At 41.7% G+C, this 26370-nt stretch overlaps 1 protein-coding gene across 3 annotated transcripts in view; it reads left to right on the top strand.

The window, feature by feature from the left end:
- The window catches only part of ATP7A (ATPase copper transporting alpha), a 47809-nt gene extending 22830 nt beyond the window's left edge, over positions 1 to 24979 (top strand). For all 3 annotated transcript variants that reach the window (XM_080989718.1, XM_080989717.1, XM_080989716.1), the window contains 16 exons: positions 688 to 764; positions 1431 to 1656; positions 3046 to 3279; positions 3687 to 3778; positions 4109 to 4236; positions 4396 to 4550; positions 5297 to 5431; positions 8219 to 8413; positions 8589 to 8771; positions 9995 to 10208; positions 11207 to 11353; positions 12823 to 12965; positions 13438 to 13641; positions 13733 to 13850; positions 14965 to 15067; positions 16031 to 24979. In XM_080989718.1, the coding sequence (XP_080845844.1) occupies positions 688 to 764; positions 1431 to 1656; positions 3046 to 3279; positions 3687 to 3778; positions 4109 to 4236; positions 4396 to 4550; positions 5297 to 5431; positions 8219 to 8413; positions 8589 to 8771; positions 9995 to 10208; positions 11207 to 11353; positions 12823 to 12965; positions 13438 to 13641; positions 13733 to 13850; positions 14965 to 15067; positions 16031 to 16307 (2631 nt within the window). In that variant the 3' untranslated portion in view covers positions 16308 to 24979. The remainder of the gene's footprint in view (positions 1 to 687; positions 765 to 1430; positions 1657 to 3045; positions 3280 to 3686; positions 3779 to 4108; positions 4237 to 4395; positions 4551 to 5296; positions 5432 to 8218; positions 8414 to 8588; positions 8772 to 9994; positions 10209 to 11206; positions 11354 to 12822; positions 12966 to 13437; positions 13642 to 13732; positions 13851 to 14964; positions 15068 to 16030) is intronic.
- Positions 24980 to 26370: the final 1391 nt, after the last annotated feature.

The raw sequence follows: 26370 nt of genomic DNA, 5'->3' as shown, positions 1-26370 counted from the left end.
CCACCCCGTCTGGCTCCTTTTCTCCTAGGATGTCAGATGTGGAAATTAGCTGTGCAGGGAGGCTTAGAGAGAGAAGCAGTTTCCAGTGACTGGAACTACTACTCCCTCCTTCAGCTGATGGGCCATTGGGAGCATGCCTCGCTCAAGCAAAGGAACATGTGAGAGCCCACTTTAAGATCCTGATGGTTCTTTTGAAGCTCTGCTCTTACCTGCCTCACAACTGATGTCATATATGATGTCTGGTATGGGGGAGGTGTGTATGGCCTCTCCAAACAGGCTTGCAGGCCAAAGGGAGATGACTGGCAGGCCAGGTTTGGCCTGCAGACCAGAGGATCCCCATCTCTGGTTTAGATTGGCCAAAACCTTCCTGTAGGTAGGTGTACATTGTTTTATGTTGCATATTGTACAGCACCATGTTTTTAAGGTGTTTATTATTAGCAGTATATGCACAGGTGATATGCAGATATCCAGACAACTGCATGGTATCCTCAAGAAGCATGATGTGCTTGAGTCAAATGTTTGCATCATTTACTGAAATACAGTTAAAACTCCTCTAACATTTTGAAACAGCTTTGTGGGAGGGATCTGCTCTCTTGCGCTCTGAATGTGTTTTCCCCTAGCTTTCAAAACTGACTGCAACATTTGTACACTACAATAAATCTAACCCCCCCCTCTTTTTTTTTTTAGAATTTAGGATTTAATGCTGTGCTGGTGAAGAAAGATAGATCTGCTAGTCACTTAGATCACAAACAGGAGATAAGGCAGTGAGTATTCTTTTATCCGTACTCCAATCCCATACAAGATGTTTGATTCCTTCTGTGAGAATCCAGAATGCAGTTCTGTTATAAAGCAGGGCTGGGGAACCTTTTGCTTCCAAAGAGCTCTATTTCCTCAGAAGCATTTCAATGGACTGCATGTTCCTATCAGTCCATGATTCATGAATATTCTCTTTCATTCACTTTGGATGTGTACACACTGTACCTTTAAAGCACATTTCCCCCCTCAATGAATTCAGGGCCCTGTATTTAGTTAAAGGAATTGTAACTACAACGCCCAAAATTCTTTGAACTGTGGAAATGCACTTCACATGTTCTTTAAAGCCAATAGAGTACACACAGCCTAATTGCAATTTGCATTGAGCAAAAAAAGATTCCCTTTGGTTCTTCTTTTCCCAGTAGACTGCCAGCATGAGGGCCAGTCTGGATCAGGATCCTGGGCTAGAGGTCTTTAAACCCTAGCCTCCTGCTGCACCTGCAACTTACATTGATGGGCTGGGGGAGACCTTCCATTAAAGTGAATCATACACCCTACTAAATGCTTCCTGTCATGCTCAAGGTGCTAGATGCATGAATTTTTCTCCATAGTCAAACACTTTCCTTTCAATGTTGTTATGATTTCTTCACTATTATCTTGTTCTCTTATTTATTAAGATGGAAACGATCCTTCCTTGTAAGCCTAATTTTCTGCATTCCTGTAATGGGACTGATGATTTACATGATGGTTATAGACAGCCAGATGTCATCCATGCACAAGGTTGCGAACATGACCAAAGAAGAAATGGAAGCATATCATTCATCAATGTTCTTAGAGCGCCAGATCCTTCCCGGCTTGTCTGTTATGAATTTGCTCTCCTTTCTGTTGTGTGTCCCTGTGCAGGCAAGTAGGAATAAATCAAATGCTAGTGTAATAGTATTTAAATTTCATGCCAAGATTCCTTTGAATGAACCATATGGAATAAAGCAGGTGGACAAACTTGCTGCCAACCCTTGGACTAATTTCTTGAGCGTGCTTGGGGGTGGGGAATGGCACAGAGATAAGGGAAGAAAAGGGGATGCCCTGCCCATTTTAGATCCAGCCCCCAGCGTATTATCCCTTGGGGAATGCTGTTCCCACAAGATGCAGTGATGGCCACTGAGCTGCCGTATTTTTCACTCTATAAGATGCACCTGACCATAAGACGCACCTAGATTTTAGAGGAGGAAAACAAGAAAAAAAATATTCTGAATCAAATATTGTACTAAACTATTTAATAAACTTAGGGGCGATGGGCGTTGTAGTTGAACAACATCTGGGGACCCACAGGTTGACAAAGGCTGAATTATGGTATGTGAGTTGGGGCCTACCTGGCCTCTCCCCCCCCCCCCCATATTTTATTCAAGTTGGAAGAGGGAGGGAAGGAAGGAAGGAAGGAAGAGAGAGGGAGAGCTTCATATTTGTGCGTGCCTATAGCGGGCAGCTGCCTTGCCTCGCCTCCGAGGTGACGCCGGAACCGGAGCAAAAAGAGGAGGAGGAGACACCGGGACAGGAGCCGTGTAAGCGGCTCTCCCATCAGCTGAGAGGAGGGGCGGAAGGGGCTGCCGTCTGTCCCTCCTCCTGCCTTGCTTTTCTTCCTTTTTAGGAGGAAAAAAGTGTGTCTTATGGAGTGAAAAATACGGTAGGTGCTTTTAGAAGAGGGTTAGAGAAATTCATGGGTGAGAGGGCTACTGATGGTTACTAACCAGAAAGGCTTTGCTCTTCCTTCCACATTTGGAGGCAGCAGTTCTTCTGGACACCAGTTGCTGGAAGCCACATGAGGGAAGAGGGCCATTTTGCTCAGTTTCTGCTTGCTGGTTTCCCTCAAGCATCTGGCAGGTCACTGTGAGAATAGGATGCTAGACTAGATAGACCATTGGCCTGACCCAGCAGGATCTTCTTGCGTTCTTATTAGCTGAAAGCACATTAGGCCCTGTAGGCTAAGTTACTTTTACTGTATTGCCACCCCTCTAGACAAAAATCTGAAATATTAATGCTTGTTCCTTTTAAGTTTTATTATGATGGAACAAAATGCAAGAATAAGCTCCACACTTCAACTATGCCTCTCTATTAAAGCTGAGCATCCATCAGATTTTTCTAGGCAGTCTGCTGCCTGTTTGCTTAGCCACCCTACCAGGGAGAATTATCTGAACCCAGGAGGAGAATGATAGTTCACAGATCTCCAGTCCTTATATAGTTATCAATAGTGTGTTTATGTGCAAAATGTAATTGTGAATTTTGCTGTGCTTGCAGTTATTTGGTGGCTGGTATTTCTACATCCAAGCTTACAAAGCACTGAAGCATAAGACTGCCAATATGGATGTGCTGATCGTTTTGGCAACCACCATAGCATTTGCCTACTCCTTTGTTATTCTTTTGGTTGCAATGGTTGAGAGGGCAAAAGTCAACCCTGTGACTTTCTTTGACACACCACCCATGCTCTTTGTATTCATTGCATTGGGGCGATGGCTGGAGCATGTGGCCAAGGTAAATATAAAAATATAAATGCTCATATATTTAGAGGGGCATTTATTAAAGCACTCTCAGACTTGGCGCTGCTAGTTTTGTAAGATTATCTTAAAAGTTTAGTGCTCAGTTATTTCTCAGTTACATGATGCCTGTTGGAATCCGAGAGTACAGGTATTCCATTCTGTACGCGGCAGAATTGTGTTAAATATACATTCACTGTTTTCAAGACAAATACTTCGGAATGCATGCTTCCCCCACACTTAAGTCCATCTTCATCCCAAGGAGAATAACAGAAGACTGTTTTACTTACTTAGAACTTATTTATTTGCTAGAAGCATGGCTTGTGCTGCATATGACTTTGTTGCTTGCAATAATCTTTTAGGTGGTACTTTGAATTTAACATATGTGGCTCTATGCTTTTATAGGGTAAAACATCAGAAGCCCTTGCAAAACTGATTTCACTACAAGCAACTGAAGCAACTATTGTTACTTTAGGCCCAGACAACATCCTCTTGAGGTATTGTGCTTTACTGTAGTTTTTTAATATTTTTTTTTGAAAGGCAAGCTGAATACATTTCAGTATGTTGTGCTCATTGATTTTCCCCCCTGTGCTCTTCATTTTTGTATGGCCCCATCAATATATATGGCATTTTGTAGAGAAATAGAAACAGAAGATATTCCTTCACCCTAAATAACTTGCAGTCTAAATTGCTGGTATTTGGGGGAGAGAAAGATGTGGCAAGACTTATGGTCAAACCATGAATATGCACAGATTCAGCTGCACATGCTGAGGCTTTATTTCAGTTGTGGATAAATAAGGACTAAGGAATTTTGTGTGTCCTCTTAGTGAAGAGCAAGTTGATGTTGAGCTGGTTCAGCGGGGTGACATTGTCAAAGTGATTCCAGGAGGCAAGTTTCCAGTGGACGGCCGTGTTATTGAGGGACATTCTATGGTGGACGAATCACTCATCACAGGCAAGCTGTGTTATATTTATTTCAACGGGTGCTTGAAACTAACTAATGGTGTGGGTAGGAAGGAAAATAGACAAAATGAAAATTAAGACTAGGGGATGAGAGGGGGAAATGCAAAGAATTGTGTCTCTTAATGTTTTACTGGCAAATCAATTTATGCAGGTGAAGCTATGCCTGTGACTAAAAAACCTGGCAGTACAGTCATTGCAGGCTCTATTAACCAGAATGGATCATTGCTGATCTCTGCAACCCACGTTGGATGTGACACTACTCTCTCCCAGATCGTCAAACTTGTGGAAGAAGCACAGACATCCAAGGTATTTCAATAAGCAATACTAGAAAGGAAGTAAAGTTTTTCAGCCTGTTTCTTCGGCTTTGATTCAGTACAACAAATTTATGAATCAAATTTGACATCATTACATGCTTACTTAGTGTACCAAATTGGTCTTCAGCAGAGAGGCAACTTAAAATTCCCATACTTATAGGTCTCACATTCTCTGATCATGGCAGTTGGTAAGCAGACTGTAAAGCAAATCATTTTGTGTAATTTGGAAGCTATTCAAGAAAGCATTGCAAAAAAGATGTATTGTTAGGACTGCAGAAAAAGATACATGTGCAAAGGTGCTAGTGATGGGAAGCTTCCTGTTATTCAGAGTGAATTTGCTATTTAGGCAAATGTGTAGACCAGGGACGGCCATCTTTCAGAATACTGCAACCAACTCACACAATTAAAAACTGGCAGTGAACTACCCCTTTTGGGGGGGGGTTCAGGTCAAAGTTGTTGAGCTTTTATTCTTTTTAGGGAGGGAAGCCCCGTTTTTTTTGGGGGGGGGGGGAGATCGCTAATGAAACAGCAGCAAGTTCTCCTTCTTCCGTTCCAGCAATCTAGAGGGCAGAGCTGGATGGAGGAGCCAGCGATCAACTGCGATCTACCAAAACCTCCTGGGGATCATCCAGTAGATCGACCTGTTGGACATCCCTGGTGTAGACAATCTCTGAGACAACCTCATGCCTCAGAGAAGATGGCTAGAATTTATTTTCTTTTTCTCTCCCTGTGCTTTAGGCTCCAATTCAGCAGTTTGCAGACAAACTTAGTGGCTACTTCGTTCCATTTATTGTTGGTGTTTCTGTGCTTACACTTTTTGCCTGGATAGTGATCGGATTTGTTGATTTCGAAATTGTGGAAACCTATTTTCTTGTAAGTCTAGTATTCTTTTTTTGGGAAGATTTGTTTCACTTCCAGGTTTCAACCCTTTAATGCTGTTGACACTCCCGACATTGTCTTTGGAAGTAATGCAGGGCTGGAAAATCTTATTGGCTCAGCAGACCAGATCCTTATAAAGATCTGCCTTGCAGGGCCATCCACCTGTCAGTCGGGAGATGTCACAAATGATGCCAGGGGGTTCGGTGCTTTGAAGCCAGGACACCAAAGCCCAGCCAAATTGAGCATGTTGGGTGAGGTAGAAAGAGTTTCTTGTAGGGAGCTCTCGTGCTCCTGAATCAAGCTGGATTGATCTCCCTTCATGTTGGCCAATGGAGAGAGAGGTCACTTCTGCTTATCGCTGAAGTGCATGGAGCTGCCTCAAAGAGGAGTCCTGGGAAGGAGGAACACTTCTCTCTCCCAGTGCTGCTTTTGGAAGCATGTCCAGTGAAAACAAGCAGCCCCCTTTCCCTTCAAGCATGGAAGTAGGGTGGGAACATTTGCGGTTATTCTTGATGTGCTTATCAATTGACCAATCTGTTTACATGCAGTTTTTAATGAGGGCATGACCGGGAATTACTAGCCTTAAAAAGGATAATGGATTTAATTACATGATTTATATGAGCACCGAGGGGCAAATGTAGGTTTGCAGAGGCAATTATAACTTTTTAGAATTTTAAACCTTGAAATTTTATTTAATTGTACTTATAGTCTACCTCTTCCCAAGCACTCCAGTTGGCTCAATATACAATTTCAACAAATGCTTCTTGTGTAGCCTTTGGAAGTACACCCAGATTCATGCTTAGTTAAGTGCCAAGTGAAACACAGAAGCAAATTCCCAAGTTGAGGTCCAGCCACCGTGAGTGCCCAGCCTTGAAACCTGGAAATACAGGTGAAACTCGAAAAATTGGAATATCATGGAAAAGTTCATTTATTTCAGTAATTCATCTTAAAAGGTGAAACTAATATATGAGATAGACTCATGACATGCAAAGCGAGATATGTCAAGCCTTTATTTGTTATAATTGTGATGGTTATGGCGTACAGCTGATGAAAACCCCAAATTAACAATCTCAGAAAATTAGAATATTGTGAAAAGGTGCAGTAGCTATTCAATCCATAACACCTGCAATGGGTTCCTGAGACTTTAAATGGTCTCTCAGTCTGGTTCAGTAGGAAGCACAATCATGGGGAAGGCTGCTGACCTGACAGTTGTGCAGAAAGCCATCACTGAGACCCTCCATAAGGAGGGAAAGCCTCAAAAGGTAATTGCAGAAAAAGGTGCACAAGCAGCAGAGATGACCGCAGCCTGGAGAGGAAAAGACCATTCAAACGTGTTGGGGACTTTCACAAGGAGTGGGATGAGGCTGGAGTTAGTTCATCAAGAGCCACCACACACAGATGGATCCTGGAGATGGGCTTCAAGTGTTGTATTCCTCTTGTCAAGCTGCTCCTGAACAAGAAACAACGTCAGAATCGTCTTACCTGGGCTAAAGAAAAAAAAGAACTGGTCTGTTACTCAGTGGTCCCAAGTCCTCTTTTCTGATGAGAGCAACTTTTGCATCTCATTTGGAAACCAAGGACCCAGAGTCTGGAGTAGGAATGGGGAGGCACACAATGCCAGATGCTTGAAGTCCAGTGTGAGTTTCCACAGTCTGTGTTGATTTGGGGAACCATGTCATCAGCTGGTGTTGGTCCACTGTGCTTCATTAAGTCCAGGGTCAACGCAGCCGTCTACCAGGAGATTTTGGAGCACTTCATGCTTCCTTCCGCAGATGAGCTTTATGGGGATGCTGATTTCATTTTCCAGCAGGACTTGGCACCTGCCCACACTGCCAAAAGTACCAAAGCCTGGTTCAATGCCCATGGGATTACTGTGCTTGATTGGCCAGCAAACTCGCCTGACCTGACCCCATAGAGAATCTATGGGGCATTGCCAAGAGAAAGATGAGAGACGTGAGACTAAGCAATGCAGAAGAGCTGAAGGCTGCTATTGAAGCATCCTGGTCTACCATAACACCTCAGCAGTGCCACAGACTGAGAGCATCCATACCATGTCGCATTGAGGCAGTAATTGTTGCTGAGTACATATGCATGCTTCTGCTTCTCAGAGGTCCAATATTGCTCTATTTGCAATCCTTGTTTTGCTGATTTCATTTAATAATCTAATTTTCTGAGATTGTTAATTTGGGGTTTTCATCAGCTGTACGCCATAATCATCACAATTATAACAAATAAAGGCTTGACATATCTTGCTTTGCGTGTCATGAGTCTGTCTATTAAAAGGTAAAGGGACCCCTGACCATTAGGTCCAGTCGTGATCGACTCTGGGGTTGCGGCGCTCATCTCGCTCTATAGGCCATGGGAGCCGCTGTTTGTCCGCAGACAGCTTCCGGGTCATGTGGCCAGCATGACTAAGCCGCTTCTGGAGAACCCTAGGCTCTGTGGTTTAACTCACAGCGCCACCCGCGTCCCTTATCTCATATATTAGTTTCACCTTTTAAGTTGAATTACTGAAATAAATGAACTTTTCCACAATATTCTAATTTTTCAAGTTTCACCTGTATATTGATTTAGGTTGGCCTTGAAGTGGAGGTGGTCCCATAGATATGTGGGGCCCAGGCCACACAGAATTTTGTAGGTCAGCACCACACTTCGAATTAAGCCCTAAATAAATTTGTGAGCCAGTTAGTGAGTGGTCAAAGTTGCCTTAGAATAAGCTGTATTTTTCTTGTGAGCAACCCTTGTTCATACCTAAGCAACTAACTGTTTGTTTGTCAATAGGGGTACAATAAGAGCATTTCCAAAGACGAAGTGATAATCCGCTTTGCTTTCCAAGCCTCCATTACAGTGCTTTGTATTGCTTGCCCTTGTTCTTTGGGACTAGCAACCCCAACAGCTGTGATGGTGGGTACTGGTGTAGGAGCACAAAATGGCATCTTGATCAAAGGTGGAGAACCTCTAGAGATGGCTCACAAGGTAAGAAATCAGACTTTCCTTTACAGTTTGGCCACAAACTGTCATGTTTCTAAAAAGGATCTGGCTAACTTCATCCTTCCCCAAAGCTTGTATGACTTTAGTCTGCATAAAGAAAAAAAAAGGGTGGGGGACAGAAAGCACTTGGTTTCTAATGTGGTTTGTGGGTTTTTTGCAGGTTAAGGTTGTGGTATTTGATAAGACAGGGACCATCACCCATGGAACTCCAGTGGTGATGCAGGTGAAGATCCTAGTGGAGAGTAACCGGATGCCACGCAATAAGATTTTGGCACTAGTGGGAACCGCTGAGAGCAACAGTGAGCACCCCCTGGGAGCAGCTATTACCAAATACTGCAAACAGGTAGAGGAGCTAATACAGAGATTTCTTGATTCACCCTCTTAACTATCTGCCAAGCACCAACTTAATTGTGGGGGACATACAGCCATGTCTGAACTTTCCTGCCATGCAGTGAAATAACCGCATTTGCTACATATTCACACCTTATCTGAAAATGTTGTGACATGGTAAGGCTGTCTTTGTCATCAGATTTCTCTCTGGAGTGAGAGTTCATGAGTACAGGATTTTGAGCTCATATCATGCTCTGAGGTAAAGGAACAGCTGCAGTATTCTGACCAGCAGAGGGATGTGCACCTACAGTCTCTCTCAGCATGTCATATTGGGATGGGGCCACCCAGGTTCAAATATCCACTAACACATGAAGCTCACTTGGTTACCTTGACCCAATTGCTCTGTTTTAGCTTTATCTGTCTCATAGGATGGTTATCAGGATGTCATCAAATGGGGAGAGTTGGGGTGGGAGAGAATCATGCATGCCACTCTGAGCTGCTTAGAACAAGGGTGGGATAACAATGTAAGCCAATGGGCACCACAATGATATTTACTACAGTATATTTTTAGTAACTGGTTAATTTTACTTAGTGAATTATATTTAAATAATTATAATTAATGCAGCTCTGTGTACACAGTTCTGAATTGTCTAGAAATCTATGGGGTTGTATATAATGTATGTTCTGCTCAGAGAAGACCCACTGAAATTAATAAACCTCACTTGGCTTTCTGAAGAGCCTCATTATTTACAGGTCTTACAAATATGTGATTACTTCTGAGCATCTCTTTAGTCTTAAGCTCCTTTGTACTTCTGTTCCCTCAACCTACTATGTATTATTTATTTATAAAAATATTGATATACCACTGCATCATAAAGATATATCACAGCAGTTTACAACAATTTAAAAACAATAAAAACAAAAAAGTTTAAAACTAGTTAAAAGAAAAAAGAAATTAAATACAAGTATCAATAGGCCATTATGGGGGGGTATACTCCTTATTGCCTTCATAGGCCTGGTGTAACAGAAAAGTTTTCACACATTTAAAAGTTGGCACAGATGGCACCTGCTGAATCCCTAGTGGCAGGGTGTTCCACAGGACTGAGCCAATGCCTTTGAAGCCTCAGTTTCTCACATTACAATCTTGGCTGTGTATATGCTTTTGCAGAATGACTTTTAAAGTCTAGTGTGCATTTACCAAATCCCAAGCACTATCTGATTATATATTCTCTTTAGGAATTGGACACAGACACCCTTGGAACTTGTACTGATTTTCAAGTAGTCCCTGGCTGTGGCATTAGCTGTAAAGTCACCAATATTGAAGCCCTGCTGTGCAGCAGGAGTGAGACCATGGAAGAGAACAATGTCAGGAATTCAGCCCTTGTGAAAATGGATGAGAAGATTGAGGAAATTATGCATCCTGCCTTGATTATTGATGAGCAGTTGCCAAGTAAGTTGAGATGAATCTGTCAAATGAGCTTCATGTAAGCAGAAGCCTTGTTTTGGCATCTGTTGCTAGAGGTGCATCAGCCTTTCTCTTTCACTGAGGGTGGGATTTGATGTCTCCTTCGCTTTTAAAAAAGTAAAATACCAGCCCAATAGTAAATTGTTCCTTGTAAAAGCTCTGAGGGGAACTGGGTGCAATTTCCTCTTGATCGTCTTTATTCTGATCCACTTCCGATGTAACTGTGGTTTAGTGTCACAAGAATGAGATGAAGTAAGCCTTGAGTGCATACACTACCCCTTTCCCTCCTTTAAGCACAACTGAAAGTGCCAGCTTTTGGTTTCCTATAAACTGGTTTCTTGAGTTCAGCTGTATTGGGAAACTGCCTTTTATCTTTGCATGAGGAAGAGAGTAAAATGGGGTGTATGCTAGCCCAAAACTCAGTGGAGCCGTAGTTTAGTATATTTTCCTACCTGGAGCAGCATCTCTCACTCTCTTTTAGTTTTCTTTAGTCAACTATTTCCCTTATTTTATCAATTTAAAGTATTGCAAGGCATTCCAAGTGGGAGAAACATGTGTTGCAGTTCTCACTGGACTGAATCATCTCTTACTGGAGATCAGGACGGATGTCTATCTGAATCTTTCTCCCTCCCCACTCCCAAATAAGCTTTTGTCAGGATTAAAACTAGACTCGAATACATTGGGAGTGCCTTCAAACATGCAATTTCCCCTACCTTCAGCTTGAAGTAATACAGTCCCAACTAAAGTTGTACCGTGTGACTATGCTGCTCATGTAGCTCAGCTGTAAGCACACTGTTGCACAAGTGCATAATCTGGATAATTCTGACCACACACCTGTGGTCCCTAGCCATAGGTCCCTAGTGAATAAATGTTCGTGAATAGCCATGACTAAATGCTCCTGCAAACTTAGCATGCATCAGCAGTAGTGTGTAATTAAACAGGTCACCTGTTTCTCAGAAACTGCAGTAACATTTTCCTTTCAGCTACTTGGGGTTCCCACAAGTATTCTGTTCTAATTGGAAACCGGGAGTGGATGTCTAGAAATGGTCTGCTTGTCAGAAATGAAGTTGATAATGCCATGATTGAGCACGAACGTCGAGGTCGCACTGCTGTTCTTGTGGCTGTGGATGGTAAGCTTGATAATGAGGATTAGGATTGGATTTTATGTGTGATACATTGAAAAGGCAGGGAAGAACGCAGCTGAGGAGTAAACAGTGACTGAAAAAGTTGTACTTCAAGCAATAAGGAGCAAAATATTTTCAAGACAGATAAAAGAGAGCTCTAAGAGAGAATTAGATAAATTTGTGGAGGAGACAGGTATCAAAAGGCTACTAACCATGAGAGCAGAATATGATAACAGGATGCTGCACTAGATGTGCCATTGGTCTGATCCAGCAGGTTCTTCTCATGTTCTTACAGTATGCTATATTTTTCTATATAAAATATTCCAGTTCTCAAAATGAATTGTTTCATAATATTAATAGATAATCCAATGTGTGGCTACAAATCCTGTCAAACTGGCAGGTCTAACATTGTTCTTAACTTCTTTTTCTCTGTTGACTATTCCTATAATAAATATATACACAAAGCAGTACAGTAATCCTATCCAGTGTCATTTTCCTTTAAACATTAAGCAATGTAAATAAGTATTTTCAATTGACTTGTGTCTTAAAATACACACAGGTCCCAGTATGTAAACACTTGTTATACAAGTCTTCAGGTATCTACACATGAAGGATTTGTAACCTAACATTACCAAGTGAATGTCTTGAATCAGATATCCGAACAACAGTCAGAGAGACAGATATACGGAGAGACAAATTTACAGATACACAGTTGCATTCACCGAAAAATCCCCATTCCCTTCCTCCCTTGTCAACTCTTTGTGCCACAAAACTGTTTTTGGTTTGTGTTTCCTGGCTTTCTTGTTGAATAAATACAGGTATGTAGTTTAATTGTAACAGTGTTTGTGATTTTATTCATTATAGTAATGTTGTTAATGGTTTTACAGGGTTTTATTTAAACAATTTGGGGGCATGTTGTGGTTTTCTCCCTAGAAAGGAATGGAGCTTGCTATGTGAGCACCTGCCTAACAAACCGTTTCACAGGAACAGATTATGTTTGCAAAGCAGGACCTGTGTGTATTTACAATTACTTCCATTAAAATGCTTTCCAAGTAAAGCTGCCAGTAAATGCATTTGCATATAACATTTAAGCGACATTTAATGTGCATTATTGATTCCCACAGAACCTCGATTCAGATAGGTTTGGCTATTAGAAATATTATTTGAGATCTAGAGAGAGAGAGAGAGAAAGGGAAGGAGGGCATGTAATGTGGCATACTTTTAAAGTTTTGTGTTCTGCATGTAAGACAAACTAAATACCAATAGTTCTAGGGCTTTGGGAAACTTTCTGGAAGCTTTCCGCCCAGGAAGCCAGTATCACTGCCTTGGAAAGTGAGAAGAATAGCCCATCTTTAAATTTGTGCAATGCCCCATGGGTGGAAGGAGAAAGGGGGTGAAGGAAAGAGGAAAAATAGTCTTTCTGTGCTCTTCAGAAAACAAAGAGGATTAATGGAAACATATTCATGTCTGTCTAGGAGAACTCTGTGGCTTGGTAGCTATTGCTGATACTGTGAAACCTGAAGCAGAGCTGGCAGTCCGTACTTTGAAGGCTATGGGTTTAGAAGTTGTTCTGATGACTGGTGATAACAGCAAAACAGCCAGGTCTATTGCCTCTCAGGTAAGCTGCTCCATATGTTGGCTTGCCTTGCTTCAGGCAATTTTCCTAATGCCTACAAGGTCCAAAGGTTCCCCCCTTCAATTTTTAAAAATGCAATAGGTTACTTATTTAGTCATTGGAGCATCAGTTAAATCAGTGCTACTCAAAGTGGTGGTCCACAGGCAGGTTCTGAGAGCCACCCTGGTGACTCCACCACAGCTCAGGTTGGGTGGGATGCTTCAGGGACCAGATATGCTACTGGTCCCTGGAACATTTGGAGGCAGGGATTGCTGGTCTACAGCATCAGATCGCTTGAGATGTACTGAGTTAAATAATGCTTTGATATTTCTAAGCAATGCCACTCATTGTTGGGGGAATGCTTTTCGAAGATGAGAATCTCGTAGTTCCACAGAACTCATTATTCTTAACAACTGTATTTTTTTGTGTCTGAGGAATCTTCTGGTGTGATTTTGGACTTCCTTTTCTTTTTCAGGTTGGCATCACTAAAGTGTTTGCTGAAGTCCTTCCTTCCCACAAGGTTGCCAAAGTAAAGCAACTGCAGGATGAAGGGAAACGAGTAGCAATGGTGGGGGATGGGATCAATGATTCCCCTGCTCTTGCCATGGCTAATGTTGGAATTGCCATTGGCACAGGCACAGATGTGGCCATTGAGGCAGCAGATGTGGTTTTGATTAGGGTAAGTGATTGGATAGAGTGAAGACCCATAATTCAATGTAAAACAAATTATGCCACCAATGTAACTAGTCTTGTTAATTCTTACTTGGCAGAATGATTTGCTGGATGTGGTGGCAAGCATAGATTTATCACGGAAGACTGTTAAAAGGATACGAATCAACTTTGTCTTTGCTCTCATTTACAATCTTGTCGGAGTTCCTGTAGCTGCTGGTATGTGATGATTCTGGACTTTGACAATATGTATAATATTGCATTTTTTTTTCTTCCATGGAACATTAATTGCAAGTATATATCAATTAACAATTCCTTATGTGGGAGAAATTTGTGTGTGAGAAAAAGAAGAAAGCTGCAGTTGATATAAATATGTTGCACAGAAAGAAGAATGTTAAGGGTTGCAACTGATACCCAAACTCATTCTTAAATGTTCATGCAAATTATAGTGGGTAGAAAAAGGGGAAGCTTTTCCGGTTTTTATTTATTTATTCATTCATACATACATACATACATACATACCCTACCTATCTGACTGGGTTTCCCCCTGCCACTCTGAGCAGCTTCCAACAGAATATAAAAAAATACTGACATTTCAGACTTTAAAAACTTATTGATACAGGGCTGCCTTCAGATGTCTATTGAAAGTTGTATAGTTGTTTATTTCCTTGACAACTGATGGGGGGGTGTTCCATGGGGAAGGTGCCATTACTGAGAAGGCCGTCTGCCTGGTTCCCTGTAGCTTCACATCTCGCAATGAGGAACTGCCAGAAGGCCCTCAGAACTGGACCTCAGTGTCTGGGCTGAACAAACTGGATTAGATTTACTTACTTACTTACTTACTTACTTACTTACTTACTTACTTACTTAATTTTTGGCATTTGCATGCTGCCCCATAACCCAAAGTTATTTGAGTGAGCTGAACTTCAGAAGAGGGCCTTAAGCAATGGGTAGGCAGGTACACATGAGAAAAAACCTGGTTCCAACACATTTATGAGTTTAAAGGTTAAAACCAATTAAAAAGTGATGGGAAAAGTAAATGGACCATAAATGGTCAAGCTGGCCTTGCTTTGGACCTGCTGCAGTTTCCAGACAGTTCTAATTCTAGCTGTTTGATTAAACATGCAGTGTTACAAAACTCTACAATTGACACTCTAGCTAGGTCCTCTGCAAGTCCATAAATCCTAAACTTGGGTTTTGCCTTCAGCTCTGCTTTGCCCCCTACATAAACACTAATTTAACATGCTTTGATTTTTTTAAATGCATTTCAGAATCATGTTTGTGACTTTGTTCTTTAACATTTCCTAGAGTTATTTCCAATTTCCCTCCCCAGGTGTCTTCCTTCCAGTTGGTTTGGTTCTGCAGCCTTGGATGGGCTCTGCAGCAATGGCTGCCTCTTCCGTTTCTGTTGTGTTGTCTTCTCTGCTGCTAAAATTGTAAGTACAGTATCCTCAAGCTTCTCATTCTTACTTTCATGACTTGCTTGTGAAATCCATGGTTGCATTTTGAGAAAAATAATTTGCTCTTCCAAAGAGGATAACCAGCAAGCTGGGCTCTGCCCTACCTTTTGAAAATTCAGGTAGGACTTACCTGTGCCTGCAGTTTTCCAGAAGAATCCCCTGCCCCATAACTGCTGTTCAGTTCAGTGAGCTTTCAGTAATGTATTTTTAATGCATTGCTTGTCTCATTCAGCCTCATCACAACTCTATATAGAGCATGCCAATTTTTGCAGTTATTGCCGATTGAGCTCGTTAGCCTAATTACTGATTTGATCCTTGGTTAAATTGGGGATCAAATTGAAGTTGTCTATCCAGACTAACAAATACTCTTAGTTGCTGAACTACCATGGTTTTCACATTCCCACTTTGTCCTCCTCAGCCCCAGGACAGCATTTTAAGAGAAGGAGACTTTATATCCACACTTCCATCCCAGTTAGGAATTTCTCCCTTTGCCCAAAGACATTGCAGGCAACATAGAGAACTGTCTGGCTCCTCAGCCTGGTCTGTTCTGGTTATGGATGATATTGTAACTGGGCACCTCTGGAGCCAGTCAGGGGAGTAAACTGGCACAGTTTGATTTGATTATTGATTATTTAATTTCTGTACCTCTTAATATTTTTTTTTTAATCTCTTTAAGAGGGGTACAAAAAAGACAACTTAAAGCAAAATATTACAGAAACACACAGTTACATATAAAAATGTTACATTAATACAAAGTTATGAATATATAAAAATCAATATCAATTCATCTTCCTTCTGACACACCCTCCCTCTCAGCCTCTAGGTTCTCATCCAGAGTCCAGACTACAAGCTTTAATAATTATTACCTGAATGATTAAATTGCAACCCTGTTTCAAACTGATGCAGAGGTGATTTTTGTGCATTTTCCCTTCCCTTTAGCTATAAGAAACCTACCTGTGAGAAATATGAACGGCGTACCCATGGCCAGGTGAGGCAGAAGAGCCCTTCCGAAATCAGTGTCCACATTGGAATTGATGAAACTGGACCAAGATCCCCAAAGCTGAACCTCATGGACCGAATTGTCACTTACAGCCGAGCTTCCTTAAACTCCCTCTTCTCTGACAAGCTGTCCCTTAGCAGCATAGTCCTCAGTGAGCCAGACAAGCACTCCCTTCTAGTTGTAGATTCACGGGAGGAAGATGACACAACTCTCTGAAAGTCTTCTTTTTGCTGAGAAGTGGACTTGGTCTCTCTTCATGCACTGATCTATTCTGGAGGTTGACCACCTGCACTGTGTTTCCGATCGTTTTGAATTGGATTTCAATTGCTCAGTTGACCAGGGCAGTTATATCCCCACCCCCCAAAAAAATCACTTCTAACTCAAGAGGCTGGCAGTTTCTGCAGAGCTTTGCCAGTATTAGCAAGCCAGAGCTTATCCAAAATCAACACTCACAAGCCACAGTATGCACTGGAAGCCAGTGCAGAGCAAGACACTGCTGAGCTGCTGGGATCATGAAAGGGCAGTCACCAGCACATGGTTTCTAGGCCATGTCTTTGCATGCAATGCGACATTATTTTATAGAGTGTGAACAAGTAAGGATAGAAACCATGATTTCTTTTTTCCTTTCCTTTTTTTTTAAAACACAGATGTGCCTTATTTTGTAATGGTTGTCTTCATAATTTCTTCCTAATTTGCTATGTGTAAAATGGCATTTTTCAGAAAACATTGCAACACAGGTTATCCCATGATTTGGAAAAAAAGGAAACAATTCCCGTTATTTGTTTCTCCTCCCCATCCCAGCTGCAGAGCTATAGACAATTCAGTGCACTCACCCGAGGCTACTGGTGAGAACGGTGCTTTCAAGTGTATAGAGGAGCTCCACTCTTGCCACAGCCACTGCCACACAAAGAATCAAGGAGTCAGGGCCATGCCTTGTGATGTTTTTCATTACTCAAAGGTCTATGTCTTTGTAACTTCATAAAGATGGAGTGGCTCAGTCGGCAGAGCATGAGACTCTTAATCTCAGGGTCGTGGGTTTTGAGCCCCATGTTGGGCAAAAATATTCCTGCATTGCAGCAGGTTGGACTAGATGTCCTTCACGGTTCCTTCCAGTTCTATGATTCTGTGATCTGAGATGTATGCTGGTGAGTTTGAGATGTTTGAAACTGCAGAGTTTAAAAAGATGTGTTTTCCTTCAGTGCTTTCAGGGAGCTCCCATTCTTGCATTTCGAGTTTGAGGTTTTTTTGTTTAGGTTTTTTTTTTAAGGCTCCTGAGCATTCTTTATTTATTTATTTCTGAGCAGATCACAAAATTTCGTCTTGGAACTTTTAATTTCTTTTCCATTTTGCTCAACTAAAAATTGTCATGGTTGTCGCAATGCTACCGCTACAGTTACAACTATGCTGGCTTGGGTCTGTCAGGAGTTTTGCAGTTCAGAACATCTCGAGGGCGTAAGGGTTGGGAAGGCAGTGCTAAGCCAAAGTGCGAGTTCTGCATTGATGGGAAGCTATTGTTTCGTCTCCCTGCATCACAGAGTTTAAAATACATTTGTTATATTATTTAACTTTTAAAGAGATTTGTGCTAGGTTTGCCCACGTTTCTCACCATGTTTACAGTTCAGCAGGTCTTAGCTTATAATCCTTTGGAGTGAATATTGCCATGTTGATGTTTGAACAGTGGTTGAAGACATACATTGTAGAGTCCTTTAACCTGATAATAGAGGCATTTTTATAGTGTTTAAAGTAGCAAGAGAGAGGACCACGGTTCAGAAATCACCAGGGCTCTTGTTCCTGACCTGCAGGGGCATTAATGCATCAGTTTTAGTCATCATTAATCCCATTCCTAAGGCCATACTTAGGGGGGAAATGAAGCCAAACTGCAGCTGTTTCACTCCCACCCCAGGTCATGATGGGATAATAAGAGTGCAGAAAGTATATCAGTGAAAGTCCACTGCCAGGGAGTAAGTAATCATCTGACTCAGAATCCTGACCCTCTCTGGCACATACCCTGTGCAGGTCTGTCCCACATTCAGGAATCATGCTGGCCCGCACCGGCCCTTCTCCTTGGCAGTTATGTGGCCACTCACCCCCTGCAGCCTCAGTTTGACTCAAGAGACTGGGTTTACCAGAAAAGGGAGTGGGGCTGGCTTCAAAGGAAAAGCAAGGGCCAAGGGCCCCTTCCTGTCAATTTGCCCCCTTTCCCCTGGCATGTTAGGTGCCAGTGTTGGGTCCTGTGCAAGCCATCAAACACCACTGGCAAGAGTGGTGAAAAAATATGTGTATTTGAAACTAAGTAAATTGTGTGCTTTTAAAATCTTTAAACTAGAAATGTTTGTAAGACTGCATCTTAACTGACCATAGAACACCATATTGACTGCCCAATAGTGGCTGGAAAGCTCAATGAAATATTTTCACAATCATGTTGCGTTTCAAAATAGTAATAATTATGGAAAGATACTGAGGGGCGAGGGTCTACAGAAAATAGTTTTTGATGTTTGATCTGTGTGAAACAGAAATCTTGGAAATAAATTTATTTTTCTGCATCTCACAGTTCTGCCCTTGAAGTTATATTCTCCCCTCCCTTGTAATTTACACAAAGCATGCTTGAAATATTAGTTGAAAAGAGCAGCCAATTTCTTTCTGATGGAATCAGCCTATTAAAGCAGAGCTGGTGATGGCTTCACTCTGAGAAACAGATATTTTGAAATTTTAATGGCATGCCAGTCTGGGAGCCTTTACTTGCCTGAATAAATATCCACTTTACTTGCTCTGCAGTTTCATTGCCCGTTAAGCCTGCAGTGAAGAGCCATTAACTTCCTGTCCTGCCACCTCAAGAAAATCTGACCCATATGATACCTCAGTTTAGTTCCTGTTTGTTGCCTGATAAATGGTATTATTCTAGAACAGGCATAGGCAAACTCAGCCCTCCAGATGTTTTGGGACTACAACTCTCATCATCACTGACCACTGGTCCTGTTAGCTAGGGAGGATGGGAATTGTAGTCCCAAAACTTCTGGAGGGCCGAGTTTGCCTATGCCTGTCCTAGAAGTATTACAGTTTTCTTCCTTTGGAGCAACGGTTATATGTCAAGGCTTGTATTGAAAGGGTTGATATCTAAGTTGAATTATAGCTAGGGAGAAACCAGAGAATTGGTGTAGAGGACCACACAGTCGGGTCTGTATCAGTTGACGGTGACGTTTTTGTTTTTTGAGGCTGAACAAATCTGCACTTTCCCCTTTTGAAAAATATTTGTGACGTGTTTTGATGAAACATTTACAGGATTTCAGCTGTCACATCACTTTGATCATTCACAAGATAAGTTGTGGGAGTAGGTGCTATCTTTTGGCAGGAGATGAGCTACTAGCATCTGCCATTCATGATCATGTCATAACAATCTTCCAGTCTTCTCTGTGTCTCTTGTGGCAGAAAATAGAAGGTAGAATCCATAATGTTTCACTGCCAGCTGTTAGATTTGGTTTCCTCTCTGTCCTCTTAAGGGCTACTGGCCAAGAAATAGGATAGTGTATTTTAGTGGCTTCCTTACAGAAAAGATCTGAAAGAGGATGTGTTTTATCTTCTTTCTTCTCTATCTTTATTTTTCATCTTTGGTTTCCTCTGCTCTGGGACATTATTGGGGTCCAAGGATTACATACACACGAAGGTAGTGGATAATTGGTGGAAGGACCCTGACCGAGAGGCATGGAAAGGAAGACTCTCTAACTCTCAGGGTTAGAGACTGGGAGAAGAAAGGAAAGCTCCCAGGTGGGAGCTGGGAGAGTTCACTACATCCTGTGTGAGACCAAAGTTACAAGCTTCCTTTGACAGAGGACTCTGCTTTTCTCTTTCTCTTTTTTTTTAAGTTTCTTTTATCTAGTTGTATTATGAAAAAGCTTTAATAAAATCTAATTTTTATAAAAATGAAAGAGGATCCAAAGGCACTGTTTCCTCAGCAGCAGAGTTAGTGTGTAGCTTTTATCTACATTGTAGGGGGTCCCTTGGGGTCACTTCCAACCCTACAATTCTATGATTCTGTGGTGGTTTGAAATGTACTGCTATCACATACTTGATGCAGAAGCCCACCCAGTGTGTCTTCCCTTTCTATGTGTGATTTGCTAAACTTTTTTGGAATGTTCATCTTGATGCTTTGTGAATAATAGCTTATACTTGGCTTTAATTCAAAGAACCAAAATTGCTTTACTGTCTTGACTGTACAGTGTTCCGATAAAATGTCTTCTTCTTTCTTCTTTGGCAATCACTCATAGCCGAGTAAGATAGTCTTCCATGAACACGGTTTTAGCAATGAGTGTGTAAGTGACTGTGGAGGCCAATTCTGGATTCACACGTCCTTCCACAGTGGGGACAGAGGTTTCCAAACGGGAGTTGATCACGGTGAGGGTTTGCCAAGCATGCCTTCCTCCTAGCACGTTTCTCCCTTTCATCCTGAGTTCAAGCGTCTTCAAATTCCATGAAACCTTTGGTAAAGGCTATTCTCCAAAAGGAGCACTCGCAGGCCAGTGTTTCCCAATTGTCGGTGTTTATACCACATTTTTAAAGATTTGCCTTGAGAGAGTCTTTAAACCTCTTTTGTTGACCACCGGCATTATGCTTTCTATTTTTAAGTTTGGAATAGAGTAATTGCTTTGGAAGACAATAATGAGCTATCTGTAAAACATGACCATTTCAACAAAGTTGATGTTGAAGAATCATTGCTTCGACACTGGTGATCTTTGCTTCTTCCAGTGCACTGGCATTAGTTCGCCAGTATTCCCAAGTGATGTGTAAAACTTTTCAGAGACACCGTTGATGGAATCTTTTGTGGAGTTGGGGATGGCGTTTATAAGTGGGATCTCTTCTCTCTCCCAGATTTTTTCAATGAGCTTGTGAAGTTGTTGAAGTTCAATTCCGCCCACTTTGAAGACTTTGGCAGGTATCCCATCAGGTCTGCTGTTTTTGTTGTTTTTCATTTGGTTAATAACTGTACACAACTTTCCCAGATTTGGAGATACTGCAAGCTGATCTCTGATTTGTTTTTGCAGAATTTGTGACAAGACCTCAGCAGTTATGGCGGAGTTGTGGTTAAGGAGATGCTGGTATTGTTCTTTCCAGCACAGTGGAATAGCTTCTTTATCTTTTAGAAGTGTAGTACCATCTGTTGAGTGTAGGGGGCATATGTCATGATTTATTGGCCCATAGATGGTGTTTGTGGCTTTAAAGAAACTATGCATCATGAGTGTCAGCTAAGTGCTGGATCTCTTGAGCTTTTTTTATCCACCAGGTGTTATTTAGTTTTCTGGTTCCTCTGTGAACCTCAGCCTTAGCGTTGGCATAGGTTTTTTTCTTAGTGGCGCAGTTTCTATCTCTTTGCCAGATCTGAAAGGCCTCCCTTTTCTTGTCAGTAATGCGTTCAATCTCACTGCCATCTCATCAAACCAGTCCTGCTGTTTCTTGGTTTGGTATCCAATAGTTTGTTCACAGGCTGCAATAATGGATGTTTTTAGCTTGGTCCAGTGTTCCTCATCGTTATCAGGGAACTCTGAAAAAAGATGGTCCTTAAAAGTCATTTGGAAGCAATCCCACTTAATAGGATCTTGAAGAGCTTCAATGTTCACGTTGCACTTTTGTTTCCTTCCTTGAAGCCTGCATTGAGGTATCTTGATAGTCGTTGTGGAGTGTATTAATTGGTGATCTGTCCAGCAGTTGTCGGAACTTGTCATAGCTCTGGTAAGGAGCACATCACAGTGATCTTCAGCTTGGACAATTACATAGTCTAAGACAGTGATGGCAAACCTTTTAGAGACCGGGTGCCCAAACTGCAACCCTAAACCCACTTATTTATCGCAAAGTGCCATCACGGCAATTTAACCTGTATATCTCATTTTTTCTGTGTGTTTCATGTTTCTTCTTTATGACTGCTGTTGTAATAAATAATCCTTCATAAAAGTTATTGCATTACATTCTTCATTAAATTTTCTTTCCATTGATATATAATTTTATGGTATAACAATGCTATTTTTCTTAAAAAATGTTTAGGGGTACTCTCATATTGACTCAAGAAAATCACCACGGGGGGCGGGGATAAATACAGTTCAAATTGGGGGGGAAATACAGTGGTACCTCAGTTTTTGAACAGCCTAGTTCTTGAACTACTTGGAACCTGAGGAGTTGAAACCCGGAAATGAGTAATATCAAGGTTGTGTACTGCACATATAGTCAAAAGTAAGATTCCGTACTGGTTGCTGTTGCCAACTCCTCCTTTTCCAATAGTCCCAGGCCACAGATCGAAATCTTGCCCAACTCTTGCATTAAAATCACCCAGGAGGACTTAGGTGTCTCTGATAGGATGGTATCCAGCTGAGAGTAAATGTTTTTCTTTAATGTCTTCATTGGCATCCAGTGTTGGTGCATAAGCACTTAGAATAGTAGCCTGTTGGTTTTTGGTGAGCTTTATTCAGATGGTTGACAGTCGCTCATTAATGCCGGTAGGGACTTCTGACAAGAGCTTCACAAGATCATTTTTGATAGCGAAGCCTACCCCATTTTTCGATTTTCTTGTTCAGATACACCTTTCCAGAAGAATGTGTAGCCTCCTTTTTCTTCCTTCAGTTGTCCCTCGCCTGCTCTTCGAGTCTTGAAGCACTTCAATATCAATGTTAAAACGTTGCAGCTCTCTTGCAGTGATGGCAGTTCTGCATTCAGGATGCTCATTTTCTGTGTTATCCCACAAAGTCCATATATTCCATCTTCCAAAGTTCAATTGTCTTTTATGACCTCTGGGTGGTGACCCCACTGGGTGTGGTAATCCAGTCAGGGAAAAAGGAGGGTAGACTACGTCTAGGGCACATTTTTTAGCCCCTCCCCCTTTTCAGGGTGAGCAGAGTGTATCCTAAAAAGGGCTGCTCAGTCATGGATATAGCTATCAAGCTGCTCACCTCATTCCTTGAGTCAGAACAACTGAATCTGTATTCACCGCCCATGTGCCAGTTTATGACTAGGGGCTTCCAGATTTCATGGTCCTGCCCACATTACCATTGCCAATCACCATGGGACTTTGGGGGTTTGGGATGGGTTTTTGAAAGATGCCTGTGCGTGAATTTGTTTTATGTGTGTAGATCAGTGTGTGCTGACCATGACACAGTCTTTGCAGTAAGGCTCTATTCCGATGGCATGAGTATCACGACGATCGGTAGATTCCTATCTGCTGCAGCCTTCATCCGCCTTCACAGCCGTTGTAACATGCCACTTGTTATCTTCTGCCTGTTCTGCCATTGCAGACTTCTTGGATCCTTATTTGCCTAGCTCCTTCCCTTTGACCTTACCGCCTTGTGTGGCCCTGCTGAGAGTCCAAGGCTTCCAACAGCTTCTTTCACAAGGGTCATAGGAACGTGAAAGCCCACTCACCACGGCAAGGTGATGATCTAGCAAGTGAGTCCGATAAAATGTACTCTGCCTGTAAATATGGTTTGTTTCCTGTCTTGAGCACATTTCATTTATTTACAGTTTTATGTTAACTCGTGGGTTAAAATATCAAAAAAGCTATTTTTAAAAAGCTGCAGAAAAAGCTATGCATTTACATTTTATTTGATTTATTTATTGCTCTTCTCCACTGTTAGGCAAGATGTTCTGCTGTCTGCTTCATTTAAATTACTAGCCAAAAAGTAAATCTAGACATAAATGCAAGTCAGGGCTTCCCTTTCCTCTAGATCACATTTGGCTGGCTGGCAAACTGAATGCTGATTTAATCATCTGTCGTGTCCTCCCCTCCCTGTTTTGCCAAGTAGGATGTCTACCTTGTTAGTTTTTTAAAGTGCTACATGTACATTTATTCAGTTAAATGTACACCCATCTCTCTCTTTTTAGGTGTGTCTGTTAAAAGCAATTACGTTTTCTTAAAAAATGAAAAACTGCTTTCAGATAAGTGTTGGGTTGGTGATGTCACTGGTTTATATCCATCTGCTGCAAATATGCAGTATTGATGGGCTCTCCAACCTTTTCAGACCTAGGACCTACTTCTAACCCGAACATTCATTTGGGGACCCATTTCTTAATCTTTTGCCATATTTTTCATGGTGGCAGTGCCCCTGTTGCAACCCATATTGGATTGGGCCACCACCCACTAGCAGGTCCCAACCTACCAGTTGAAGGCCAGTGGACTAGGAGGTAAGATAATCTAAACAAAATGCAGTGAGTGCAGTTCCATTGGTGGTTCAATGCTCACATGATGTGTGTATGTGTACTCCTGCAACTGGGCAGATGGTTGAAACTTACATAGCATTTTTCCACTGCTTTTAAAAAAATAAAATATGTAGGTATTTTAGTACAAAGGTGACTCACTGGTGGCTTACACAGGTCCAGGATTTCTGAAAACTTGACTGAAGGTTGCTTTACAAGTTACATGACAGCTCACTTGTTTGTTGCGACCGCTGGTCCCAACTTCTCAGTAAGCAAATCTAACATGCTTAGTGTGCACACACCCATTATTATTTTTGGGGTGCCTTCCAAATGTTTTGGGTGAGCCCAGATTTGTAGGTCACCTGTGACAATAAGAATGGCCTTTCCCAATATCCTGTAAAGCTGTCCTACATTTTTAAGGAAACGAAATGTTTTCATCTCCTTAGGACTCTGATTATGGGTTCTACAAAGTACTATTGTGAGTACACATTGGGTTGCATTTAATTTTCAGCTGAAAAAATCATAAGTTCTTGCCATGACTATATGTAATGTCTTGATTTTCAGGATACGCTCTGTAAAACAAAACAAAAAAACCATCAACTTTGTGCAATATTTGATTTTAATGCATAATATTTTACATTTGGCGGGTATGCCACAGTTATAATCTTGTCAAGAATGTGCCTTCAGCTCTATAAATGTTATATCACAACATTACAAGACTGGTTGTGTGTGGATTTTTATTTGAAGGGCCCCATTTTGGTTTCATTCAATCTGTTTCTGTTCAGAAATTTCTCACCTAGCTAAGCACCATTCAAAATTACATTCTTTAATTAGCGCCACACCACCACCACAGTGCACAATGCAACACTCCTGTGAACTTTTGGATTCTTTCCCATTGCAATATATTTAGAAAGAAAAGGAAGGGGAGCAAGGAAAAAAGGAAGAGGTTCTACCTTCTGGATGAAAAGCCAACCCCAAAGCACCACGTCACTTAACTAGTATCTGTATAAATGGGTGCCAAATGGATTCATGCTAGGGTTAGCTTTCCTATATTCTTCCTGTACTGTCGGAGACAATGTGCCTCTGCATATCCATTGCTGAGAATCACAAGTGGGGAGAGGGCTCTTGTGCTCAGGTTCCACTTGTAGTTTTCATAGAGGCATCTGCTTGAGTACTGTGAGAACAGCAAGCTGGACTAGATGGGCCTTTGGCCTTATTCAGCAAGGTTTTTTAGGTACTTAAGCAATTTGTTCTATCCAAAAAAATCTGCTTCCAAACTACAGCGCAACCCAGTTTATAAAGCTGGCAATCCAAGGTAGACTTCCTGTAGATAGCAGATTGTTTTGCCCAGTACCCGTGCTTTCTTTGCTAGAAAAGGAGCTGCTGGTACTCACTATGAAGTTGTTGCAGTAAGTGCCACACTTTTTAACAAGAACAAAAGAGGTGCTGATACCAAGAACTAACTCAGTTGGTCTTAAAGGTGCTACTGGAAGGATTTTTTTATTTTGACTATGGCAGACCAACACGGCTACCTATCTGTAAAAAGAGGTGCTGGTACTGCGTACCTGTGAATACCCCTAGAAAAGAGAACCACTGCCTCGAACCATATAGCTATATAATTTTAAGAGCTGCTATTTCCCCCGTCTTCAAAATGAAGACAAGAAGTTAAGACATAATAACAAACAAACAACCCTGTGTTCCCTGTCCTCCCCAAGTGTCCCCTAGCCCTCAAGGAGCTGCTATTTTCAATGTCTTAAAGGAAATCTATAATCGACAGGGACATGCAGGCCAGCCTTTTCCAAAATGGTGCCCTCCCGATGTTTTTGGACTATGGCCTTGTTCATTGGAGATGATTAGTTTGAATCTAGAGAGCACAAAGTTGGGAGAGGCTGATGTCGACAATGTGAAAAGGCAAAAGCAGAGGAGGGTGGACTTGCTCAGAGTTATAAGCAAAATGCTCTTATAAAAGAGAAACCAGTCAGGTTTCCTGTGGCTATAGTCCTGCCCTTGCAGCTTTACTCACTTTTCTTACCTTGACTGCTGTCATCTAATCAACCTTAGAAAAGAAGAGATTAGAAGAAAGATGGTATCACTGGTCCTTGACTCACTA

The sequence above is a fragment of the Podarcis pityusensis genome, assembly GCF_964106645.2.
Source record: "Podarcis pityusensis genome assembly, chromosome: Z".
In the NCBI taxonomy this organism is placed as follows: domain Eukaryota; kingdom Metazoa; phylum Chordata; class Lepidosauria; order Squamata; family Lacertidae; genus Podarcis; species Podarcis pityusensis.
The sequence above is the reverse complement of the archived record's forward strand: the minus strand, read 5'-3'. Positions and strand labels throughout refer to the sequence as shown.